At 44.5% G+C, this 24,858-nt stretch overlaps 2 protein-coding genes across 2 annotated transcripts; one reads left to right on the plus strand and one right to left on the minus strand.

Annotated features, from left to right (window-relative positions):
* Positions 1 to 324: 324 nt before the first annotated feature.
* LOC131209555 (scavenger receptor class B member 1) lies at positions 325 to 9,150 on the plus strand. The gene is made up of 9 exons (XM_058202648.1): positions 325 to 402; positions 977 to 1,144; positions 5,989 to 6,080; positions 6,175 to 6,681; positions 6,766 to 7,028; positions 7,094 to 7,374; positions 7,442 to 7,560; positions 7,649 to 7,771; positions 8,508 to 9,150. Exons 2-9 carry the CDS (start codon positions 1,102 to 1,104, stop codon positions 8,805 to 8,807), a joined length of 1,728 nt encoding a protein of 575 aa, XP_058058631.1. The 5' UTR covers positions 325 to 402; positions 977 to 1,101; the 3' UTR covers positions 8,808 to 9,150.
* A 1,189-nt stretch (positions 9,151 to 10,339) lies between these two features.
* Positions 10,340 to 18,447, minus strand: LOC131211022 (uncharacterized). Its single transcript, XM_058204359.1, has 6 exons — positions 18,366 to 18,447; positions 12,504 to 12,765; positions 11,998 to 12,143; positions 10,991 to 11,909; positions 10,814 to 10,901; positions 10,340 to 10,507 (listed from the first exon to the last, which is right to left on the minus strand). The coding sequence occupies exons 1-6, from the start codon at positions 18,445 to 18,447 to the stop codon at positions 10,340 to 10,342; spliced, it is 1,665 nt and encodes a 554-aa protein (XP_058060342.1).
* Positions 18,448 to 24,858: the final 6,411 nt, after the last annotated feature.

Below are 24,858 nucleotides of genomic sequence, written 5' to 3' on the forward strand. Positions count from 1 at the left end.
ATGTGGAGAGTATTTTCTACCATGCGATCGTGGTAGTGATTCGGTGGTAGCTTATATAAAGAACAGAACCCCGTCTGCTCTAGTCCTATTTGCACTATCACCTTCTGGTGAGTAAGATCTCTCGCCGTTCGCTCGGCGAACTCTTTCTCGAAACGGTGGCTCGGACAGAAGCTGGATGCAAAAGTTTCATTTTTTAGTAATACGTTTTCGTGATAGTGGCCAGGCTGTATGATGTGAATTTGTGCTTCAATTGGCAACGGTTGCTTTTAAATTCGTGAACGTTAACGTTGAAGAAATCGACTAAGAATCAACCAGCAAATGAAACTTTGGGAAGCGAATAGCGTATACGTGATAAAGCTTGCGTTCGACTGTAGGCATAACGTATTTTAAAGCAATTACCAGGTAATTTATTCGGTTCTAGTGCTTTTTGGCTGTGAACATATTGTAGGAAGTCGGAAAAGGTGAGACTGAAGTGTGGAGTTTATTGTGCCATCCAAGAATGACCAATTCGTTTTAGTGTTAAAGAAAACTGAAATAAAAAATCAACAAAGTTTTACTTCTTCAAAATTTTGACGAATGGCGTGCAGTATTTAAAACTTTACAAAATTTGTATAACAATCGTTGAATCATGGAACAAATTTCCATAGAGAAAGTGAAACTGAACAGCGACGCAAGATAAAAGGCATATATTCTTGGAGAAAGTTTCGCATTTTTTTAGAATTATATCAAACAACGATTGCCGGTCAATTGCTTTTTTAAAAATGATAATTGCTTCTGGTAATTATTCATATGTTCATTTCATTATTCAATTCATACTGCTCGCCAACGATTGTTAGGCGATTGTTTATGCCGCGACAGTTTAAATAAAATTATCTGACAAAGTTGCTCGATGGCTTAAGAAAACATCTACCTTCAATGAATAATTCATAAAACTGGCCGGCTAAATTTCTTCCTATTGTCTGGTTATCGATCACAGATTTGCACACAGACGCCGTCGTTTGTGCTGAACTTTGGCAAACTATTGTGCGGAAAACGGAACGAGATCTTCTGCTTTGGTTGAAAAAATTCGCTACAAGCAAACCGTCCATCCATTCACGCACAATGACTACCACACCGAGTTTTCCATTGGCCGCGAGAAGGAAGAGTAAGTAGATTTAAACTAAGTGTGTTTTTTGTAATTTGTAAACGTTTAAATTTGTTGGTTAAATTGCCTACGGTTTGTCCTGACGTGCAGTATTTAAAGATCACTTAGTGCGCGTTGTAAAAGCATACATTTCAAGACCGAAAGCCACTCTCTCAATGTGAATTGTGATGAAATAGGTAGTTCTCGAGTTTAAAAGCTAGCGGGCAGTGTAAGAAAAAATGCTATGATGATAATGACCCGGGTATAATGTGGGACGATCCGGATGTTGATCGCACGAGTTTATCACTGTCGTTTTAGCTTTGACCTCTTACCATACCTGCCCTAACCTTGCCATGCTCGAGAATCTCATGAGACTTTGCATTGAATCTTAAGACCCGCGTGTGAAGCCATACGGTCACGCGTTCTGACATGCATCCACGTGGCGTATTCACAATTTTAATAGCGGTCAAATGTTAACGAAATGCAATGTTTAGTAATGCAAGCAGCAATGGCGAGATGTGCCAACTAGTGAAGGGCTCTATAATCACTGTCTTTGTCGGGTATGCTCCGTACCTCAATCACTCTTGGCCTTGCTGATCTTGCAGGTTGATGATGTTCATTATACGGCTATTGATTCGTGAGAGCGGGACGATCGCTAGATAATGTTACTAGGAAATTTAGAAATGCGATAAAAGCACTTGTTGCCATCTAGTGGTATGCAGAACAGGGTTTAGTTGGGCCCACTAGGATCAATCTATTGTGGCCGAAGGTAGCTGAGCCGATCCATCATTGCCGTGTGACGAAAGCAGTGCTGGTCCAAAGGCAACTGTCGGCTTGACTGCCGCGTAGTAACACATACACACCAACATGCCGTTGCAAGGACCTTGAAACGTGCTCTGGGTCCTTGTAGTGCTCTCACATGCAATGTTGCACTCTGCCTAGGTCGAGCAGTGACGCTGTCAGTACTTATCGTAATGTGTTGAAGGTATTCAGCTGTACTGGATCCGATCGGAAACACGCAGTGCTCGAGAAAAGATCGTAGTAAAAGTGATATTTCTTCTTCTGCGGGCAACCTTTGAAGGCCGTCAAGTCCACGAAACCTCGAAATACTGCCGTTAGTCGTTATGTTGCCAGCTTGCCAGTGCATCGGATCATTGATCGCGTACTCTGCGATACTTCCTGTAAGTAGCGAAGTTTGAACCAATTTCAATCCAATCCTTCCTTAAATTTCACAAGGATCGGTTTGTACTTTAATTTCGAATTTAGCGGATAAGAATTCCCTCATTTTATAACAGTAGACAAATGTTTTCAACTGATTTTGCTTTTTTTTACTTTGGATGTTCTGATCCGGAAAATCCTTTTGCTGCGATAATAAGCAAAGCAAAGGCATGCAAAGTAAAGTAAAATCAGTAATGATGATGATAAAATGATCAAATAATGATGAGTAATTAAAATTCAATCATTCGATGCGACAGAAATGTTGTCAACCAGACAAAAGATTACAATTCGACCGAAAGTTGTTGATTATTTTTCAGCAGTGCGATCATTCTGTTGCGGTTTTGCAGGTTTTTATTTCTGCAATGTAGACTGTGCAAAAAACACGTGCAAAGTTTTCAACAGCGGACACGAAGGTAAACATTTGAAAAAGGCTTACGAACGTAAGCAAATGTACAAATAAAATCGAAACAAAACTAAGCAATTCGTTCGAAATGAACTGAAGCTGTCTGTCATATTACGAACAGTAGGGCTATTATCACTTTGATCATTGCATATGATATTAGTTTAATATGATAAATATTGGCTTTATTTGGATGCTGCTGGCCGAATGTGCAATGTAACATGAAACAGAAATAAAAAGGTATATGACTTGTTTCGCAGAACTTGTTTTCTACAACTGGTTGCTTAAGTTGCGAGGCGATGGAGCATAAATCTACCTAAATTATGCGCGACGTGCTGGTAAAACGAGACTTCTCTCTTGACGATTTTTGCTGCCAAATTTTGAATATTTTCGTCTTCGAAAGCTGAATGAACAGAGCCCAAAACCAGATTATGCAAAAATTTCCAAATTGGCCTTTTAACGGAAATATCCTTGCAAAGATGAATCAAAGCACGGGCGGACACATTTGACCTTCACCCGAGGAGGCGAACGAGAGACAAAATGTTTGCCATGGTTCAACATCACCAACTTTTTGAACGACAGATGGCAATGAGCCACGCGAAATCGTGCTACCAGCCCGTGGGCGTACGGTTTGGATGCTCCGAAAATCTATAGATTTCCTTCCCGGCAAACGGAAAAAAATAATAAATGGTGACATCTCTTGGGCGAACTGGGTGAGGCGATTGACTTGGCTTTCTTCTGTCGGTTGAAGAATACCTAGAATAGAATATGACGCTTTCGCTCGAACACGTGCTGCTCGCTTCCCGGATCGGATCGGATTAGTCTATGGCAGTTGCACTGCGCAGCTCGTAGGATTCCCATAGTATAATCACCGCTTTATGAAACAGCCGAGTGTCGTCTTATCCTTGACTTCCTGCCCCGAGCAAACTTGCTGGACCCCGATCATTTCATCGACCAGTGTCACCGTAAAGCGATTGCTTTTTTCCCCATCATGACCCATACGCTCTTTCGTGTGAATACTGATCATACACCACCAATTAAACGGGCAGTTATGGTTCCAGCCGCTTTGTTGCCGCATGTTGACCGGCGATTGTGTGCGGCGAAACAATGTTCCAGGAAGGGGAACGCGGGCGATTGTTACTTGTGGTCTACCCAGTGGCGTGAAAGTAACCGGTTTATGGGAGCAACGTGTGCTCAGCGTCCCTGATTTCCTGCTGTCCGATCGATGGACAGAAGGACAACAACACCGACGGCTTTAAATGACCCACTAAGTTCTAATCATTCGCGAGTTCAATTACAGGGTAAGATTCACGTGCTATACTAGGCTGCGACAACGTGTTGCCCGTGGCAAAGGTTAGCCCTGTTTGCTCCCGGCAGACCTGGCGTGGGGGTGGGGGTAACGTAAGCTTAGTGGTTCATTGAGAAAAATTCCTTAAATCAATCGATTCAAGCTTGAGGTAGTGATCGGTCAGCGAGGCAAGTGTGCCCCGGTGTCGCCTATGATTAGCAGCTTACGACACGCGTTACGGAAGTCGCCTGATTACTTAGTGGTGTGATCTGCATCGTGACCGCAAACTATTTATTAGTTGCACAAATACTGTTTTTCAGTTCCACGAGCGGAAGTAAGGACAACGCGTCGTAACTATGGACAACTATTACGTTTAAAAGATGAATCGATGATGAACTGTACATTCTATTGGGAATTAATTCATGCGGGTTTTACAGTCGCTGCGTTTACTCACTAAAATTACCATATTTTGTTACGAAATATGTGTTCGTCAGCTACTGTTATCTAACGCAGTATGGGTTTTTATAAGGTGCAAAATTATTTTAAGCATCTGCAAGTGTCGAGCTTTGTACCTGGTAAAGTGCTTTTGCGAGGAGTACTTCTTCATTAGTTCAATATGAAGAAAAGTGTCACCGAAAGCTATCGTATTCTAATGGATGATGATGAAGAAAAGTGGATTTGTTACGATAATCCTCAAATAAAGATGGAAAAGGATGGCGAATTAGGTCCATCGCAACCAAAGTGAAATATTCATTGTGCAAAGGTTTAAGGTGGGATATGAAAGGTGTGGTGCATTATGAGTCAATGAAATGATTGATGGATACGGCTATCGACAACAATTGATGCGTTTGAAGCAGATGGGCAGAAAGGAGATGGCAGATGGAGAGAAAGTAGTAGACACTTCATGCAAGTAGTCATATGTTTTGTTCCTGTGGTTAGGTTGCGAAAATAATATAAAAATTTGACAAGTGCCTTAAGTTGGTTTGCGAATTTTTAGCGTAGAAAGCATCAGTGGCCAAAGAACGACGAATTGATCACAAAACAGGGACCGCAGCGCGGCAGACGGAGCTATCCTAACTTGTTTCATAACTCGTTGCCGCTCGGCTGTGCCCGTTGACATTGAACTTTTACTATTGTCTCAGCGGGTTCACGGATTCTCTCCAAAAATATCGCCTGACAACAGCCAGACGGCCAGACGGTGCGGTGAACCGACAAGCGATGCTGTTGTTACAACGATCATTCAGCATGATTTTGTGTCCTCTCAGTAAGCGCGGAGCATGTTGGGTTGTTCCAATATCGACCGTTCAAGATCACGTGAACAGGTTTGTGAGTCACACCTCGCCCGCCGCCACTGACACTGCTTTTCTCAGCACCGGAGCACGATCCGGAGAAAAGATCCGGACGAGAGGAGAGAGCTCCGAGGGACGGTTTTTTGTTTACAAACAAATGAAAGTGCAAGTAACACGCTTTCTGCGGAGACGGAAAGAGTGTGAGCGGGTAAGCTGGATGGCCCCGGCACGGAACGCCTGACGTAACGGGTTCTGGTCGGCTTGTATCTTCCGAGTCCGAGATGGCCTCCTGCACTTATGTTCCACCGGTCCGAGTCTTTACGCGGGTCTCGAGGTTACGAGTGCATGAACTTCGGTGGTTGCCACTAGTGCGTGACACGCTGACACGTTGTTGGATCGTGACCAAGATCACCGCCACATAAGTGCGTTGATTCGGTAGGCTGAGTCGTTTAGGGGCGTTAAACTCGATCGACGACGCCCTGCGGGACAAGTCCCTGCGGCTCATGGCATTGACTGTGTGCCTCTCGCAAGTGTTTGCTGATGACTGATTTGTTTTGCTTTTGGAAAGGGTTTAGTGTATTTGCTTGTGTTTTTTTTTCTTTGCACAATTGACAACTTGGAATTAATCTTCTCTCTCATTGACTGTTTTTTTTGCAATTGTCTTCGGAAGGAGTTATTAGGCTTTGCTGTCTCGGGGTACTGTTTATTACACTGGCATACGCAATCATCGTGATTGATCCCACCGAGGTTATTGTGGAAGATGTAGGTACCATCGTTGATCCGCGAGTCACACGTGAGCTAAACGGCTTCCAACGGCAACTTATTTTGTTTCTGTTCGACGTTGTGCCATTTACAGAAACTGTCCATGTACGAAGGGTCCTTCCTCAATCGTCTGTGGAAGAAACCGCCGCTGGAGGTGTTCATCAGTATTTACGTGTTCAACGTGAGCAACCCTGAGGCGTTTATGCGAGGAGAGGAGCGGCTGCGGTTGCAGGAAATCGGCCCATACGTGTACCAGGAGTTTTTGGAACACCGTAACTCAACCTTCAACCCGAATGGGACCCTCAGCTTCGTGCCAGTGCGGCGGCAGGTTTTCGTTCCTGAGCGTTCGGTTGGTGATCCGAAGGAGGATCGCATCATGATACCCAACATTGCCCTGCTCGGGGTGTCGAGTGCCGCTTACAGGATGTCCACGTTTGCTGCCCTTGCCGTAGCCGCGGCGCTACGGCCCCTCGGAATGCCACCGATCTTGAACATTACCACACATGACCTTCTCTGGGGGTACGATGATCCGTTGGTGAAAATTGCTTCCACTCTCCTGCCAGACATCATCCATTTTCAAAAGCTAGGCATATTGGATCGGGTATGTTTGTGACTTATTGGATTAGCGCAATATTAGTTTAACAAAACTGACGTGCGTTCTTCTACTCGCGTCTCTTGATCGTAGATGTTTGACGACGGCTTAGATACTGTTACGATAAACCTACCTGAATCAGTACGAAGTCAGCAACTGGCCAAAGACGACAGCTTTGATGCCGAAACAGGCGACGATCACCCACTTAATCTACATGAGGACTACTATCAGGATGCAGTGTCCAATGCCGACGCGGACGAGCCGATCAGAGATTACTCGATCGATTTGTGGAACGGATCACCGGGACTGTCCCATTGGGGTTATGTTTCGAAAGACCATTGGGATGCCGATAAAAGGTACTTTCATTGTCTCGAACGTTAGTTTTAGCAAATTCGTTAAGCATGCGTTCGTTCACTTACAGAAACACTCCATGTAACACACTGCAAGGATCGTACGATGGCTCCGTTTTTCCGCGAAACATTTCCAAAAACGAAGTCTTCAAAGTGTACCGCAAAGCGTTTTGCCGGACACTGCCGATTGGGTTTGAAAGAGAGGGCGAAGTGGACGGTATTAAAGCGTATTGGTTCTCCATACAAGAGAATGCGTTCGAAAGCTCTCTCGACGATCCGTACACATCATGCTACTGTCGGAACAACAAGTGTCTCCCAAAGGGCCTGGGAGATTTGAGTCCCTGCTGGTACAGTAAGTATTCAATCTGACCGAGCGCCATTGCAAGGTTTGCTAATTCTCTGAGCCAATGTTTTTTTAGACATTCCGGTCGCAGTATCACTACCCCATTTCTACAAAGGTGATCCATCTCTCGCGCGGGCGATTGACGGCCTAAACCCAAACAAAGAAAAGCACGATGCTGTTATCATTATGCAACCGGTACGTGATTGAACATTCGTAGTGATGCAATGCAAGTGTTGTATCAAGATCGCCGATTAATTCCCGTTTTCTGCCCGTTGCCTTACAGCAACTCGGTATTCCCATGCAGGCAAACATTCGCGTTCAAATCAGCCTATTATCGAACATTAGCTTCAATTCCGAGTTGAAACCGTTCCATAATACTGTCATCCCACTGATATGGGCAGAAATGGTAAGCTTCAAGTTTCATCATATAATTTTTTTTTATTAGATTTTTATTATCCACAAGAATGAAACGGTACCTTTTTCATAGGAAACACAAATTGATTACATTAAAATGAAACATCCTACATTATACAAAGTATGTGCCATCGATAACTGCTGAATCTCTATGAATTTGTCATAATTTTTTTTTAAATTGTTATATTTGAAAAGACCCAAGTCTGGTATGTTGACCGCATGAGAAAGTAATTCCCAATTCTTTCTCGGACCGATTTTCCATCAAGTGATTGCCTTTTTTCAAGCAAAAGAGTCACGGTGTTTGTGTGTTTCATTTTGTGGCATTGTGACTGTTTTTTTATTCCAAACTTTTTTCAAACGGATCAGTTGCATCGTTTGACCAAGTTGTAGTAGCTTTGAGACTTTCCCAAGATCTTTTATGTTTAGAATTCTTCCAATGACCTGTATTTTCATCTTTGGCTTCCTTTTGTAACTTGCGAGCAGCATTTCCCTTGTGGTTTTACTGTTTGCCTGCTTTCTTTCGTTCTGATCATGCGGAACCGCATGCTTAATCCTCCTCAAACGCTACATCCTGTTTTGTTTTGAGGTGAAATCCTTTGCCAGATATCAAAACCGTTTTGCAAATAAAGTTTTAAATTTGAGAGCCATCGGTTAGCTTGTACGCTTGTGACTTGTATACTTTATCGCCTACACTCCTAAAGCTTTTTTCATTTTGACTTTCGTTGCAGTCGCTGGAAAAGCTCACGCCGGAACTGATTTTGCTGCTTAATCTTCTGTTCGGGATTGCGCCGTACTTGCAGACAGGTTTCGTGTGCTTGCTAGCGCTACTGGGGGCTTCGCTACTGGCCACGGCAGCGTTAGTGTTGCTCTGCTCCGCGCAAGCCACCACTTTCGAATACGATCCGCGAAAATCGATCCGGTATTCAACGGTCAACATGATACCTTACCCGCTACGAAAGGAGTTAGAAAAGTATGGAGAAGGCGAGCCAATCCGTCGGGAGCCGCTCCTGATAGAGAACTATGCGTGAATCTAATCATCTAATCGCCACGATACACTACGGCTAACTTATTTCGTTGGTTAGAGCATCTTTCCGCTACACGGTGACCAGAGCGGGAACTTTCGAACTGATTTGATTATTCTTATAGAATAATTATCTATACACAGATAGGGAGGAAGACATTAAACCAGTGCTGAAAGACACTCGTTACAATTATTTCATTGTGATATTTTGTTGAATACGTAGACGTAAAGACACCTTTTCAGGTTTCAGCAAATATAATATTGACGCGAACTGTTAAACTAATTTTAACTCGTCGCTGGACATTTAAGGTACAAGTAATTTACGGCAGTCATAAGATGTTCTGGGAGAATCAATGGTAATTAGTGAAATATAACACTCTTGGTGTAATCGATTCAGAGTACTAAAAATAATATTTGAAAGTGTGTTGGTGCATACTACAAGACTATGGAGAAATGTACAACTTTATTTTGCTACAGATCTACTGAGGATTTTCGCAAAGAAACAACAAGAGCTACATTCTATGCCCTTCTATGGATAAATTCAAATACCCCTACAATTTTAGTACGACTGAACTTGAAACTTGCGAAAGTCTCACCAAAGCATAAACTATAATCTTACGAATAGGTTTGTATGAAATGTGTAACACTTACGCAAGATATCCTAAGTAACATCGATGTTGAAGCATATTTACTAATTCATTATTTCGATCATATTTCGAAGTACATACTAATTCATTATTTCGATCTGTACGGTTTGTACTTAACATTCATTAACCTTACTGAGTTGCGTTGGTCTTATGTAACATTTCCACACAAAAAAAACTGTGGGAATCTCAAAATTTAATATACTCTTTTTGCTTGACTTTTTAATATCTAAAAGTCGTTCTTCAGAAAATCATATATATTCCTACGTAAGAAACGGTGCCTGTCTATTCAAAATAAAATTGAATTGTTCTTTCCCATTCATTGCATTGGACATAAAATAACAAAAGCAGTTTTAGTCATTTGGCCGATTTGTATTTGTATTCTATTCATCCACATCAATCGTTTGTAACTTTACACTATTCGTCGGTGATAGGTGATTTTGTGATAGGGTCAATACAAAACCAATTTGAACTTCAATTACTCTCCGTTTGTCTTAATGCAAGTCAACAACAGATGTAGCAAATATAACGAGAAATACCTGATGGAAAAGTGGTGGAAAATGCATGAAACGAAATGCAAATGCTAAATTAAAAGTAGAAGAAGCAGGAAAATTAACCGAACCGAACCGAACCGAACCGAACCGAACAACACAAAATCCTGCATCGCCATGTACTAGTGAAAAATTAATACATTTTTCCAACGGTTTCTTCTAGCGCTGTGTAGTCGTTGTATTTTGTGCCATAGAAGGAATATAACTAATCTTTACGCTATAAGCTAAAGTAATATCACAATATGTGGTTTCGCGGCCTCTGCTGCTCGCACGTGGAAGTTTTTCTTTTTGTATTAATTATGGCGGAAGCTATGGTCACTGGTTTGTGCCATCGGAAGCGTTCGTCAATTATTGCGTATAGTTTCTGCTATCCACTGGCGGTAGAAGGAAATTTTCGTGTACACATCGGGATAGTTTTTAAACGCACATCCTGATCCAAATGAAGTAATGCCAACCAAAATCCACGGTCCACGTTTACTGATGCGACACTGCAACGGTCCTCCGGAATCTCCCTAAATATAAAAGAATTTTAAAAAAAACGTTGAAATAACAACATCCAAAAGTGCAATTAGCAAATAACTTCTAAGCAATCAACACTCTACGGTAGAGTACTTTCAGTTGACGTCAGTATTTTGACCGAAGACAAGGCGACATTTAATTGTTGGAGCCCTCCACTTGTCATGTATGCAAACATGCTACATCTCAAATTTGTTTATTCATTTGTCGCTTCGTTCACGGTTCTCCGAAAGCGAGTCCGCAATCGGGTAAGGTCTACTAGTTTGGCTGTTGATTGAGCTACGAACATAAACGATACATACCACGCACGTTCCACCGGCCCCGTCTAAATTTCCGGCACAAAGATGTCCTCTGTGCAGTTTGATGAAATCACCGTACGCTTCCTCGCACCTAGGGCCAATGCAAATGGGCGAAACAAATGGTAAATTACTACAGATACACTCCGTCCGAACCCGGGGTGGCTGTGTGGTGGTAATTACTTTTTACTGGCCTGTATGGGAGCCCGCGTTTGCAGCAACACATCGGTCAATTCGTCGTCGATGGTCGATTTTCCCCAACCTGTTGCCAAGCAGTCGACATACTGTGACGTATCGGGCATTGCACCGGCCGACGCGCCAGCCTCAGCCTCCGGCGCCAGTCCGGCCGCCGTCGCGATATCTTCACGCAAGTCCTCGGTCCGATAGTTCGGTTCGTTCCGATAGTAGACGGGCGCATGGGAAAATTTATCGTTCCGCCGTCTATTGTTCCCGAACTTGCTGTTCATACTGGATCGCCGGTGCTGATGACTGGCCGAATCGCCGCTGTCGATGGCTATTTTTTCCGCCAGTGGATGAAAGTTCCAACGCATACCGTTACTGCCATGCGGCGGCGTTCGCCACCTACTTCTGTCCACTGTCCGCGCAGTACTAATTGTGAAAACACGACGGGAACTGCTCGACGCGTTTGACTGAAAATCTCGGTCTGTAATGTCCTGCGCGGGGCTTTCGTTTTCACCATTGTGCCGGTGACCCTTCGACCGGAGCTTCCGTGCTACCAGTTGATTTATCATGAACCGTGCCGTTCTTGCCTGATTCGTGGTGCGGCCAGTAGGTGCGTTCTGCTCGAAAGAACTCTTTAAGCGCTTCAGAAAGTTATCGTCCCGAAATGGAAGCGATTCCGGAAACTGTTCCGAGTCTTCCGATTCGCGATCAGGGACCGATGATCTGATCGGATCTTCCTCTGCGTTGGTCTCACGCTCGAAGAAATAGGTCGGTTGGCCGGGTGGTGTTGGTTTTTCCTGCTGTTCCGGGCGCGGATCAAAGGCCACACTGTTTACCTTGAAGTCAGCGAAGGGAAGACATATCTTCCTAACCCTCGTGTTCGGCGCCGTGTTTGCTGGCCGCGCTAACTTCAGCAGCACTAGGATGTTATGAGAAATGGGAATGAGTGCGAAACGGGCAATCGTCAGGGAGCTGTGTTCGGGGTGTCGGAGCATCCGTCTGCTTACCGAGGTCGTGCTTGAAGTTGTGGTACTTTTCGTGCAGAATAATTTTGTCCACCGGAATGCGCTGCTCGTATCCGGATTCCGCTTGCCGGTCATGCTCGCCTAGCACCGCCGTCCAAAGGGCCGGCAGAGGTAGATTGAACAAGTCACTGGCAGAAAAGAATAGGGAATAAATCGATACTGTAGATAAGTCAGTTCGCTAGCCAGCTCCAAGTGAAACCTTGGCAAAGCTCACAAGGCACACCCTCACGGCAAACAGGGTGGGTGAGCATTGAATTTCTCATGTGTCCTTTAGGCTGTGTTTTTTTTGCCGTTCCACCACCGCCCCAAAAGGCTCTGAATGCGGTTACTCTTGGGGACAGTTTTTCGCTCTCTGTTGGTGTTTAATCGAAGTCCTGCCCCGAACCTCCTACTGAACGTGAAGTATCACCGCGCCTAAGGCATCACTAGAGGCCCACTCGGAGATGAAATCCTTGTAGAGTCAATATTAAACGAACAGGAATACTTACTTGTGAATACAGTGTGCGGCCGAGAGAACCCAATTTCGATCAATTAGTACGCCACCACACCAGTGCCCGATGAAGCCGTACGATGGATGAAGCAACTCCAGAGACACCTGCCACGGATACTGACCTTCCATCGTCGGGGTCCCGTGCATTATCTTGGCGTTTCGGACCAACGGCTGCTGCACGCGGCTGTGATTGCTGCCGATCGAATCGGCCATGGTGAAGTCTCTTCGCGGTTGACGACGGGATGTTCGAATGCCGCAGTCTGAATAAGGAAAAAAATAATTAATTAAAATCCAAAACTTTGTTATGCCTTTAAACATGTTTTGCGGTCGGAATGTCTGCGGGCGATATTTTTACAGTCAGTTTGATAAGATAGTTGAAGTTTCAAATTCTTCCGTCCCGAACGAGATTATTTTACACATCGTCAATTATCAATTTGCGACTCTATCTGGGGTGCCACACGGAGTGCAAACACTCGATCTGACATTTCTGATAAATGCCAAATTGTCAAAACGTTTATGCCTCAGCGGATACGTAAACACTGTTAGCAAACGCTTTGTTTACAAACAGAGGATAATGTAAGTTCTTATTTGCTGGTATAGCAACAAAATTTAAAAAACAGAAAAAAATGTAGAAATCAGTTTATTTCTCTTCGATTTCTGTTTTCTCGGACCACAAAAACACGAACGTTTGACATTTCGGTTTTATATTTTAACCCAGCCACAAGAAGCGTAAACGGTTTGACGTTTTTACGCTCCGATTTGCACTTCGTGTGGCCCACCGGCAAGTTACCGACTAATCTATCGAAAGAATTTTCAAGGACAAATAATAATCAAAGAAAATTACAAGCCGTATGTGATGTGTGTTAAAGAGTGTGTTAAATTCAAAACGGTTTATACAAAACCTGTGGGGCAACCAATAGCTTTGTTACCGGATGTGGTGGCTTCGGCCTCGTCTTACGCCGGACACCAGCGCTAATCAATTTAAGCCACTCGTACTCAAGGAGTAGATGTTTATCCTCAAGCACCACTACTGGACGGTGTCGTTCCTTCCGGCGATTGCTCAACAAACAATAACTACGTTTCAAAGCAAGTGCCTCGGGGTTATTTAATGATATTTCTTAGGCCTTTCGCCATACCGTGGTCGTTCCCGTAGTATTAAATAACCGTGCCACTGGTGGGGAATGCATGGTTGCTTCCGGTGAGACGACCCGACGAAAGACAACACAGGACTTTGGCGGCTGCGGTTCGAGGTACGCGCTGCAATCAGAGACGTGACTGTTAAAGGCTACCTTTGCAAATGCAATCAACGTTTAGCTACCATGGCTTTGTAAAGGCTAGGAGCCACCTTCCCCGTTCCCTAGGCCCAGAGCGAGGCTCGTTAGTCGCGCGTCGTGTTCACCTGCTCGCCATCCGGACGGGTACAACACTATGCCTATGCTCCAGTCCGGTCCACGGTATGGCTCCCGATGAAAGGAAAAGTGAATTTTTGCTACAAGCAAGATCCGCTCCGTTCCTCTCACGCCGATGCCGACGATGGCTTCAGTTCAGGCTCGTTTCTTGTTGCAATTTCCACTTTACCACTTTCTTCCTACCGTCGACCCGTCCCGTCGCGCACCGCTCCTTGCGCTCCCCGGTACGCTCCAGCATCCTTGATGCTCATTTGGAAATGTTTTATTACTTGTCGTTACATAGCAATTTCTCCGCACACCCGCACGGTTCCCCACAAACGATCGTGAAGAGTCGAATCAGTGGCGCTGCGAATCGGTGGAGGATGCAGTTGTGGCACCGTGGCCGTATATTATTATGCAATCGAACTCCGGTGGACGCTAATGGTAGCCTGCGAACGGTAGCCATGCAAAACAGCATCAAGGGAAAACGTAACAGACGATCGGCGGCCTCGGATCGCGGCCACGCATTAGCAGTGCCGCCTGTTTTCGGGGAGGATTCGTACGCCGCGTTCAGTAACACGGTGGCGGCGGGCGCACGTCTCCTGCAAATCGCGCGCTCAACGGAAATGCCGCCACTGTTTCATTCGTTAGGAGCCACGCTATATTGTACACACGTGTTTTTCTTTTCCGCCACCCGATGTATTTTTCCGTTTACGGTAAAAGCTGCCCGCTGCTGCTCCTCCTCGGATTGCTTCACGCGGGGCGCTGGCGATTCGTTAGCGTGATTTCAGCGGAGCAGCAGCGGCAAATGAAGTGGCCAAAGTTTTGCTTCATCCCCCTTTTGCATTGGTGGGCCATTTTTTTCTTTTGGCGAGCTCCGGAAAGTCCGGATGATAATCGTTTGAAACGTTTAGAGGCTTATAAAAATATGATTTGCTAGCCGCGCTCATCAGGGACTGCAATCAGCGAGTCGCTGGGTACCAGGCTGTCCGATGAGTTTTGCGGTTCGATGAGAGAAACATAATTTTATTATTCAGCATAGTCACCCTGCTCATGACCTCATCCTCATCATTTGATGAAAAACGCTTCCACGCATGAATTTCGTTAGATCTAGAAACAGATGGAAGCCTCAAATCTGGCGAATATGGTGGATGTTCCAAAAATTTAATTTATGGCGTTTTGTCAACGTGAAAAAGTTTTCTGTAAACCGGGCCTTTTTCACGAATTCTTTTCTTCATCTGGTATAAACGGTTACAGCAATATTAAATTTTTTTTTACCAGTTTGCTAACGCCTTCTTGGCCGATTTCTAGACATGAACTCGTTTCGGAGCCGAAGAACCAGGTTCAGACCATTCCTTAGCCTCTTGTTTTGATTCACGATCGTGGTGAAAGATACAAGTCTGATCCCTAGTGAATCTCTAGTTTCATTGTTGGCGAATGACCAGCCCATTTTGCACATTGCTTTCTGAAATCCAATACTTCAGGAAAAATATTGCTTCCACTGCCCAATGAGATGCCCAAGGATTCTGCTAGATCTTTTTCAGTTATTCGAATATTTTACAATACGATACAATGTATTTTTCCTACGATTTCAGGTATTGTTGCTGGTTTGGGCTGCCCTTAACGTGGATCGTCTTCAAGCCTTGAAGACGATCACGTTTAAATTCAGAAACTCTCCTTCAAATGTACCAATTGAAGGCTTTTTAATACAAAATCACTCACTGCACTATACTTGATTTTTTCCGTTGTAAAAGAAAAACGCTCACACGGCAATACTTGTTGAAGCGCAAAACTTATTGAACATCCCCGCATCAATGTCCACACGCCAAAAAGGTGTAAAACTTCATGTTTGACACACTGTACCGACGCTGCCGATCAACGGGTTGGAGTACAGCATTGATTTTGTGTTCCGAAATGAACATGTTTCGGGGCTAACCATCAGTCAGCCCTGCTGAGGGACTGCTCCTGAGCGCTGAAAGCTGATCGATGAAGCACACAGCACCGGCACAGCAAAAACAGAATTACCTCCCCCGGCGGTCACCTAGAAATGGCAATCACGTTGGACGAATTCGTTCGTTTTAAATCGGGACCACCCGGTGAGGTTTTTGGCAGTCCCGAAAAGTGCCCGTTGTGCCGATCTGTCTTTCACCAATTTAAAGCAAATCGATTGAATTAAATTGCTGTTTTATTCACAGCATAATCGATTCGTTGGCACAATACCGGCCCGCTGTGCGTGAATCGGAACCGACCGACCGGCCGACGGCCTTGATTTTCTTCCCACTTCGGGACCAACTGAAGAGAAAACAAGAGTTTTAACCGTACTGCTGACCGATGTCGTGTTGCTGACGGTGGATTTACCTCTTTTTTTCACTCGTCGCCGGTCTGCGGACATCGGAGATCCATCTATGGTTATAATTTGCATCCACCTTCTCGGGGCCGAACCATCGAAGCCGGGTTTGCTACAAGGGCTCGTCAAGCAGGAAGTGAACGAGAGAAACTGTTTTCGTACCACACAGCATACCCACTAGAGCGGATGTAGTGGATCAAATAATGTTCGCATTTCCCGTTCGCACTGGGGCCTCCTCGGAGTGAAAACTGTGACCGACCGCTCGGAGAGTTTGGAAATCCACCACCGCCAACTCCAAACTGCACAAGTGGCACAGCGGTTCCTAAACGGATTTTGAGACCCACCGGAGCACGTGCCGTGTTCCGGTGCTCGAAATAATGAACCAATCAGACTCGCGGATCGTCCACGATTGATTGATCGTGTTTGAAGAAAATTAGACGCCATGCGCCGACTCGTTGGATCGCTCCAACTTCAACCGGCCGGTACTCCAGACAGATCATTACTGCTGCAGTGAGCGCGTTATGCATCTTTATTATTCATCGTTTCCCTAAACGAGCCGGAGCCGTCTCATCGATTGATCGTATCGATTCGGTCTTGAGTGGCTCTTCGTTCAAGTGCCGACACTTACCCCACCCGACGCGCCCTCGGACCGCCTTTCTCCCGTCGCACACGGTCGTCACCGAATGTAACTGATGATGATCTCATACGAGATATTATAACACCGCCGCCGGTGGGAACTGCATCCGTTCCGATCAATCGTTCAACAAACCCAGGCCCCGGGCGGGGAATCCGTTTTCACTTTCGATGCCCGTATTTTATTCGCGGCGAGACTGCTGGGTGCGAATGACGCGACGTCGCTGCGCCAGTCGCTAGACATCTAGATAAGCAGCTAGTGATTTGCATAGGCACGACGACTGCGAACGAACTACTTCCGGTCCGGGTAACCAGCTAAGCATGGGGTTTTATGAGGATAACCCGCGTGCCCTGGGACGGCTTATCTAATGTCCTGCCCGACGAGTGAACGAGAGTATTTTAAAGCCAAAAACATCACAAAGGGGTCAATTTGCCGAATGGTGTGGCGTGGCGGACATTTCTTCTGCTCGGCACAAAATTAAGCATATAATTTCCGCTTCATACGAGAGCGAGTGCCCCCGGCGATGTGGAAGCGCCCCGCAAGACTATGTAGAAAGAACACCCTTGGGGCAGAGGATGGATCAGTGAAAGTTAAATGTTAAATGGCCACCTTTTGTGGAGCAACACACCGTTTACATAATCGCGGACCGCCGCCGCTCGACCCTCGGCCGAGCCCTACCACCCTGGCCGCGGTTGCTGTGCCGCGGCCATAAGCATAATTTCATATCCTCCTTTCTTTTCAGCCCATCGTTGTTGCGCGGGATAGGGTTTGCGATCGTGCCCTGGCTGGCCCCTCGATCTGGCCGCCGGTCGGACGGTCGGAACGTGATTGCAACACTTCGGGTTGAGTTTTTTTTATCGAGTGCCGTGAATGTGCCCAGCCGCATTGACGCGATTGGGTAATTTATTTTAATTAATATGCTGACCATGCGTTCCAGCGTGTGTGTCCGCGGCGAGTGTGATCGATTTTTGCCGTGCATCTTTCCTGTTTTCTCCCCGATCGATCTTGGTTCCCGAGCACGGCACGGAGCACGGAATCAACGACGATACTATCACCGGCTCAGGGACTTTCGAATACATAATGGCTTTATTAATTATGCGTGCGAAGTGCGATCATCGGGGAGCGCGGTCGAGCGGCTAACCATTGTATTACGGGCTCGAATTACGATAACGATGATTTAGTCGATTCAGCCCGACCGGGGGACTGTGAGACACCTGGACTTAGTAAACGCATGGAAGCATAATTAACTTTCGAGTTTATGCCCTGCTTATACTCGCCCGACACTAATCGCTGGCGTTCGATTAGCACACCATCAATCGGTACACCTCTAACGGGCTGATATTGCCCGTCCCGGACCGTCCGGAGTAGATAAATTCTAGCTCACGATTTAAAAACACTAAAACTATCACTGGACAAAGGGAAACAATGCAAAATTGAAACATAGGTAAAAAATAAGGGTTATCATAATCTGTAGGGTTATCATAATCTCACCTGAGAATAACAAGTTTTCGGCGCCGACGAAACCAACGATCAGCAGGAAAATGGCCATGCACATGATTCGTGCATTTTGCATGGTTCACTGCCCAGTAATTGATCGTTCCTTTTTTTTAATTCTGCTGCTGCCGGCGATACACGATGGGATAGGTGTCGTGGTGCTGATGCCAGAAATCTAAGCAACGATGATGATGACTTTCGCTCTCTATAAAGGTGACTAGGCTCATTACCCTAGTCCGGTCCGGTCGTTTTGTGTGATATCCACGACACCACGAACTTTAGCAGATCCAGGATACTGGTGAACCTGATAAACACGGAACTATGTCTTGAGGAGTGATCGGCGGGGGCCGTCGCGCCGGGGCTCCAAGTTACAGTTGCTGGAGAATCCGATTGCAGAAGCTCAGCCGAGTTCGGGCCAGCAATGCGCTCGCGCGCGCAAATCGCGAATCACTTTCTCCAAATGGCTTCGCCTCGTTTGTTTGATTGTTTCACTTTCGCGAACCCCATCCACGCGGACACGGACGAAACATGCGCGGCCTAGGTAAAGGCGACTACGGCCGAGGTTCTGGCATGACCTTTCGTTTCCTCGTTTAATGGCTCATGTTGTTCTTCGCCCGCTTCACACTCTCACCAGGCACAACACACGTGGCCGTGGCCGGTCACATCAGCAGTTGGCACGGTAGTTCTGCTTTGGCGTCTTCACGTGTTCGTGTCTTAAATTGTTATTGTTTTCATTTAGCTTCATGTTTATTGTCGAATACCTTGCTCCAGCTAGCTCCTTGCGGTTTCGGATTTCTCTCGCGCGCTACGTTGCACCGCTATGGCCTGTTTTGCATAAAATTTACATAACTCGGAGCGGTTTTTCGATAGCACTGGAAGCAACTGGAGCCCGAGGTAGCACACTGCAAGTCGCGTGACGGTGCCGTTCGTCCGGGGCGGCATTCAGTGACGGAACACGGAAGTACATCTTCACATCAATGTTTGCTGGGGCTTCCAGAGGGGCCTTTACACTTGGCCATTGCTTACGAATATTTCATCAATCAAGAACACCGGTCTACACGATACGCTCCGCAATATTTTCTTTTCACTGCACTTTTCTCTGCGCGACGAATGCAGGTTTTCTAAATTGCAATACCTTCACACAAAATCGCTGAGAGTATGAAAGAGTATAAGAAGTGAGCTTGAATTGAATTTGCTTGGCAACGTCGCCTAACCGTAACAAAACTGAGCAGCAAGCAAAAGGCGAACAGAACAGGACGGAGTAGAGAGAAATTGACACGGAGAAGCGTTCTAATGATAAAATGGTTGATGCAGATATTTAAGCTTTCCAGTCATGATTTCGCTTGATGTAATGGTCTAGATAGGAAGATCTGAAGACCAACCGGCAACCGGCATCCCCTGGCAAAAGGCACCTATTATTTGGGAACGGAATATGAAGTAATTGCCCGAATGAATTATAGTAATGAAGCGGGGGCTCTCGGCGGTTGTCTGTCGGTTTCGTATTTAAAACGATAAGCAGTCGTGGCGCGCGTGTTGGTCGGGAACCGGCATTAACCACCGGCGAAATGGCCAACGTTCGCCGTAATCATTTTCACTGTTTGCATGATGTCTAAATCAATTACTTTTATCAGCAAATTCGTCGATTGCATCGCCTGATACCGGGCCAGGATTAGTGATTTGCACTGGAATCGTGGCTCAGTTCATTTCAGTGTCTTTGGCCCATTGGCAAACTATCCACTAGTATCTTTCGGGCAATCAATATAATCCACATGTTGAACAGTGTAAAACGTGGTATGATGCGAATTATTGAATTTTAATTACGGTCCGGCTCGCACCGTTACGGTCGGTAAGCTCCAGTACAGACGATGAAGTACCGAAATGGGATTTACAGCTTTTCTTTTTTGTATATAACGCGAACCCACGGAACCGTGTACTATGAAGTTGCAAAATTGGCGCTGAAGAAATTACAACCGATGTTGTTTTGCTTGAAACAAGACGAACTTTGACACTTTGTTCCGGAAGGTGAGGGAAGGTGTTACGTCGACAACAGGTGAGTGAAATGAAAAGCAGTTTTTCTCACTTGAGAACCATCTGAGTCTCACGTGGTAAACACGATTATTGGCAATGTTTCCCATACCCACTACCGGTGAACGAAATCGATCTGACAGTGAAAGCGAAAGTTAGAAAGACAATCACTTCATCGAAAAACATTACGCTTGCCCTTTTCCGCCCTTCTTTTCTCTCTCTCTATCTCGTTCACTCTGCCTATCTGGGGTTTAGTCTATCACTCGGAACAAAACCAAACTTGAACCTGTGGCTAATCATTGGGGCATCTTCGACCGACCGGTGTCCGGCGTCAGTAGCGGGTTTTACTATCCGTAGTTAAATTCACTCGATTCAACGTTACACTTTTACTTCTAGCCGTTCCATGGATGTGTCATGATTTGCTCGCCTTTGGTCACAGTCCCAGGTTTCTTTCCCATTACATACTGTGGCTTTTAGTCGGTGTTTGTCCTCCTCCATCTCGATCGCTCGGTCTATCTGTCGGTCTGTCTCGACAATGTCCTAATCCACTCCCGTAATCAGGCTGACGACCGCCTCCGAAACATTTGTACAGTGGCGTGGATCACCCAGGCAAACAATTTCGATTAATTCACACACCATCTGCAACATCGTAATCACACTTCTGTAGTTCTCGGTTGGATAATCGGTTCTCGGAAGTCGACATTTGTTGCAGTATGTTAGGAATTTTGGCGAAACAAGCGTGGTCGGACATGCGTGAAAGTTATGCAATGCAGTTTATGTTGTTGGTTTTTACTCTATTACTACTGTGTGTGCTACTCTATTATCCTTAAATGTTAACTACGAACGAATTTCCGAACGAACTAATGAATTTCGCCACGTCGGTTCCGCATGATTGAAAAATAGACAACATTAATTTGAAGTAAACAAAACATAACCTACAAAATTATTTCATTCCAAACATAACCTACTGCTACCTTACATTAAACTTCAAAAAGGAACAAGATTAGCTTGCCTAAAATTGATTACATGAGACACATATCTTTTCAAATAAATGTGTTATATGAAAAGTAACATTTTTGGTAAAAAAATTGAGCTGCATGAGAGCAACACTTGTATTGCAATCTATTATGGTTCTATTGTGCATTTTTGCTACTCAGTGACCCATTGAATAATGGAGAGATGAAAAAACATAATCTTCAAGACTTTCTCGCATTTACTGCCAACTCTTATATCTCATTCATTCATTCATTGATCTATGTCGGTCCGTCATCGACGTTCGCCAAGCCTTGTATCAACTTATATGTATTTTTCTTCACCCAAGGCAACCAATCGTCCGTTGAAGTTTATGACCCACGATGTTGCGCACACTAACCGGCCAGGCCAATCGCTACAGCCGGGATGAACTCGTGAGGAACTTGATGATGGCCATTGTTTCCACAATCTGTCGACTCATTGACGGTCCCAGCAGGATACTGTATACATTCAGCTACTTTATTGTAAGAAAAAATATAGCTGAGATGGCACAGTAGCAGAAAGTAATGAAAAGCAAAAATATCTACATGGACAGATGAACCGAAAACACAAAGGGTTGGGCACAATTGAAAGTGAATTGAAGATTTACATTTTTGGTGAACATACTTTCCATGTTTGTCAATCCAAAGTTATGTGGCATCAGGCACGTCTTAGTTTTAAGCCGACACAGTAATGACAATAATCATTACAGTGTAACTGTAACTATTTTTAATTCATTTCAGTATGTTCAATTCAGTATGTTAAGCGATTTAACAATTGAATTTGTACTACATCGTACACATTTTTTCCTTTTTACATTTTTTCTGTGAGTGATAAACTTGTTATTTATTTTTGTATATTTAAAAAATGTCATTTGAGTTTACAACTAAAACTTTCAACAATACTCAAACTCAAACGATAGACTTTGAAATGCCATTTTTTTCTGTGTCCATCATTGTTCCCATTCAACTGCTACGAAAATATTATAAATGTTATAGCCCCAGATTGCTTTAAATATTCTTTGTGATTTCAAAGACTTCAGAATTTAATAAACCAACAGTCGGTCACGAGCACACCTCACTGGTTTGCTATTATAAGTTTGATAGCCTCACTGGCTAAATCCAGTGTCCTCATGTAGTTGTGAAAACCATTTACCGTTTGATTAATATCAATGAACGCTTCTAATCTTGCTTTCGATCAATGAAGAACAGTATTTGAACAACTTATTTTCGCGGTTTACGGAGTACGGCTCAGATATTTCTATTTGTAAATTTGTATCTTTCGAACTATCGTAATAAAGTATCGTTTTAAAATCACATTTTAACAATCTAAGCAACTCATTTTTCAGTTTCAGCCCCAAACAGGTCTGTTTGATGTTGTAACGGAGCTATTCTACTTCCTGTGGCACGCCAAAACTTGGTAAATTTTCCAGACAAAGATATGCACGCCATTAATAAAGATATTTCGGAGATAAGTGTAGAGGTCAAGATAAAATTGTATCTAGCGTCAAACAAACACGCTAGGTAAAACTTAGTTTCCACCTAAATACCTCATTTTTATGATGTGATGGACCGATAAGATAAAACTCAAAAAACCACAATTGCACCATCTAGATAGAAAACAGCAAATAAATTGGAAGATACTTTCGTATTACAATCTGCTCCGAACTGAATTCAAATACGCCGCTCACATTGGCGAATTCGACAATAGGTTTGGGAGGTTTACCTTGTCATTCGAAAACCGAAGTAACACTTTAAGCGCGAAAATCTACGCACGGATATGTGAACACAATGAAGAGCGAATTGTACGATTACGCGCAGTAGTTGGGAACCAGACCGGAACTTCGTCACTTCGTCACTCAATCACTAAGTTGCAATCGGCAATACACTTCCGGTTCGCGATCTCTCACTGGCTCCCGGGCGGTTGAAGCAGTTTGTTAGATAAATACCGGTAAGCATATCACAGAGAACTGCATACTAAGCAGTATGAAAACCATAACTACACCTAACGAAACTATTCACAATGGGAGCATGCGGTTTCCGTTTGTTTTGCTATTGACGGGCACAAACTGACTGACGGATACGAAGTGAGCCGCTACCGAGGCCATCGGCAACCGTTGATTCCGCCACCATCGTGCGGCGATGAACGACAACCTACTGACTACCTACCACCGGCCCACCGACCACCGACCATGTTTACTTGTTGCTGCTCACTCACTCTCTACTTCAATGAATCTGTCTTTTACTCTTCCGCAGCTTCCGTTCACATCTGCGAGTCTCTGCCGGTGAAGTCATGAGTAAGGAAGTTGCATGCCGTCGGCGGGTTTGCCTTTCTACTGCTCCGATGTTTCCCAGCTCCGAGTTTTTGGTAGGCTTGTGGTTGCGATTTTAGTGAGCTCCCATGCAGCTTCTGGCAAACTTCCCGGCGATTTTATTTGACGCGTCTGCGGTTTATAGCTAACACGTCGTTTTTTTCGGAACTAGAGAAAATACAAAAAATGGTTTACAACACACACCGTAGCACAAACAGTGTCATACATTTTGGAGTGTGATATTTCTACTCAATCGTAACTACTAAACCTTGACTGAACCGCTAAAACCGGCAGATGCATGAATATTCATTTTCGTTAAAGAAAACTAAGGATCTCCACCTTATCGAATTTCTTTCAAGAATCAAGTGATGAATAAAACACAATTTCTTCAACCATAGATGGTCTGAAAATGTTCGATTCTTGGATGTTTAAAAACTGCTTATTAAATGTGCCCCTTTTAAAAGTGCCAGTATTATAATAAGTTTTTATTTGCTTCGATACGACAGTTCGAAGCAGTTAACATTGCGACATTGAAAGGGATAAATCGGGACAGTTCGATGTGCCTCGATTGCGGCTCGATCAACAGTTTTATTAAGTAAATGTACACAGAAACTATTATGGTGCATTGTGAAGAATCGCACAAATACATTGAATCATCATGGAGGTGAAATTGGTAACCAAAACAGCTGTTCATAGGTCTTAGATGGAATTGCATGACAAATGGGTTTTTGCACTCTATCAAGCGTGCACGACGAGGATTTTTTTTGGCCGCTGCTTGCCGTTAGCTTAATCATTTACACGGGTTTCTTGTAGTGGTCGTAGTTTGTCATGCTTGCTTGTCGTGAGTAGCGCTTGGGGGATCGGTTAAAAAAGTTACATCAATAGGCCGTTACTAAAGACACGTGACGCTGTTAAAATCGTTTATCGTTAATAATGAAATCGAAAGGAACACTGTATGCAAAAGAAAGTGGACAAGCGCTCTGGTTGGAGCAAGACGAACATGCTCCGTAGGGGACGTAGAATGTAGCAAACCAGGCACAATGCAAAACTAAATGACACTACAATTGCACAAAGTTTGTAAAATGGTGCAGTTCATTAGTAGGATCTGCTAGATGATGTATCCGGTTTAGTCAATTAGACAGA

The sequence above is a fragment of the Anopheles bellator genome, chromosome 2 (genome assembly GCF_943735745.2).
Source record: "Anopheles bellator chromosome 2, idAnoBellAS_SP24_06.2, whole genome shotgun sequence".
Taxonomy (NCBI): Eukaryota; Metazoa; Arthropoda; class Insecta; order Diptera; family Culicidae; genus Anopheles; species Anopheles bellator.

What these genes read in the sequence shown, in the direction of transcription:
- LOC131209555 (XM_058202648.1), top strand. Translation starts at nt 1,102, where the DNA reads ATGACTACCACACCGAGTTTTCCATTGGCCGCGAGAAGGAAGA. An exon ending in ATTGGCCGCGAGAAGGAAGA is followed by an intron (nt 1,145 to 5,988) that starts GTAAGTAGATTT and finishes TGTCTTCGGAAG; the next exon opens with GAGTTATTAGGCTTTGCTGT. An exon ending in CCGAGGTTATTGTGGAAGAT is followed by an intron (nt 6,081 to 6,174) that starts GTAGGTACCATC and finishes TGCCATTTACAG; the next exon opens with AAACTGTCCATGTACGAAGG.
- LOC131211022 (XM_058204359.1), bottom strand. Translation starts at nt 18,447, where the DNA reads ATGCAAAATGCACGAATCATGTGCATGGCCATTTTCCTGCTGATCGTT. An exon ending in CAACTTCAAGCACGACCTCG is followed by an intron (nt 11,910 to 11,997) that starts GTAAGCAGACGG and finishes ATAACATCCTAG; the next exon opens with TGCTGCTGAAGTTAGCGCGG. An exon ending in CCCATACAGGCCAGTAAAAA is followed by an intron (nt 10,902 to 10,990) that starts GTAATTACCACC and finishes CATTGGCCCTAG; the next exon opens with GTGCGAGGAAGCGTACGGTG.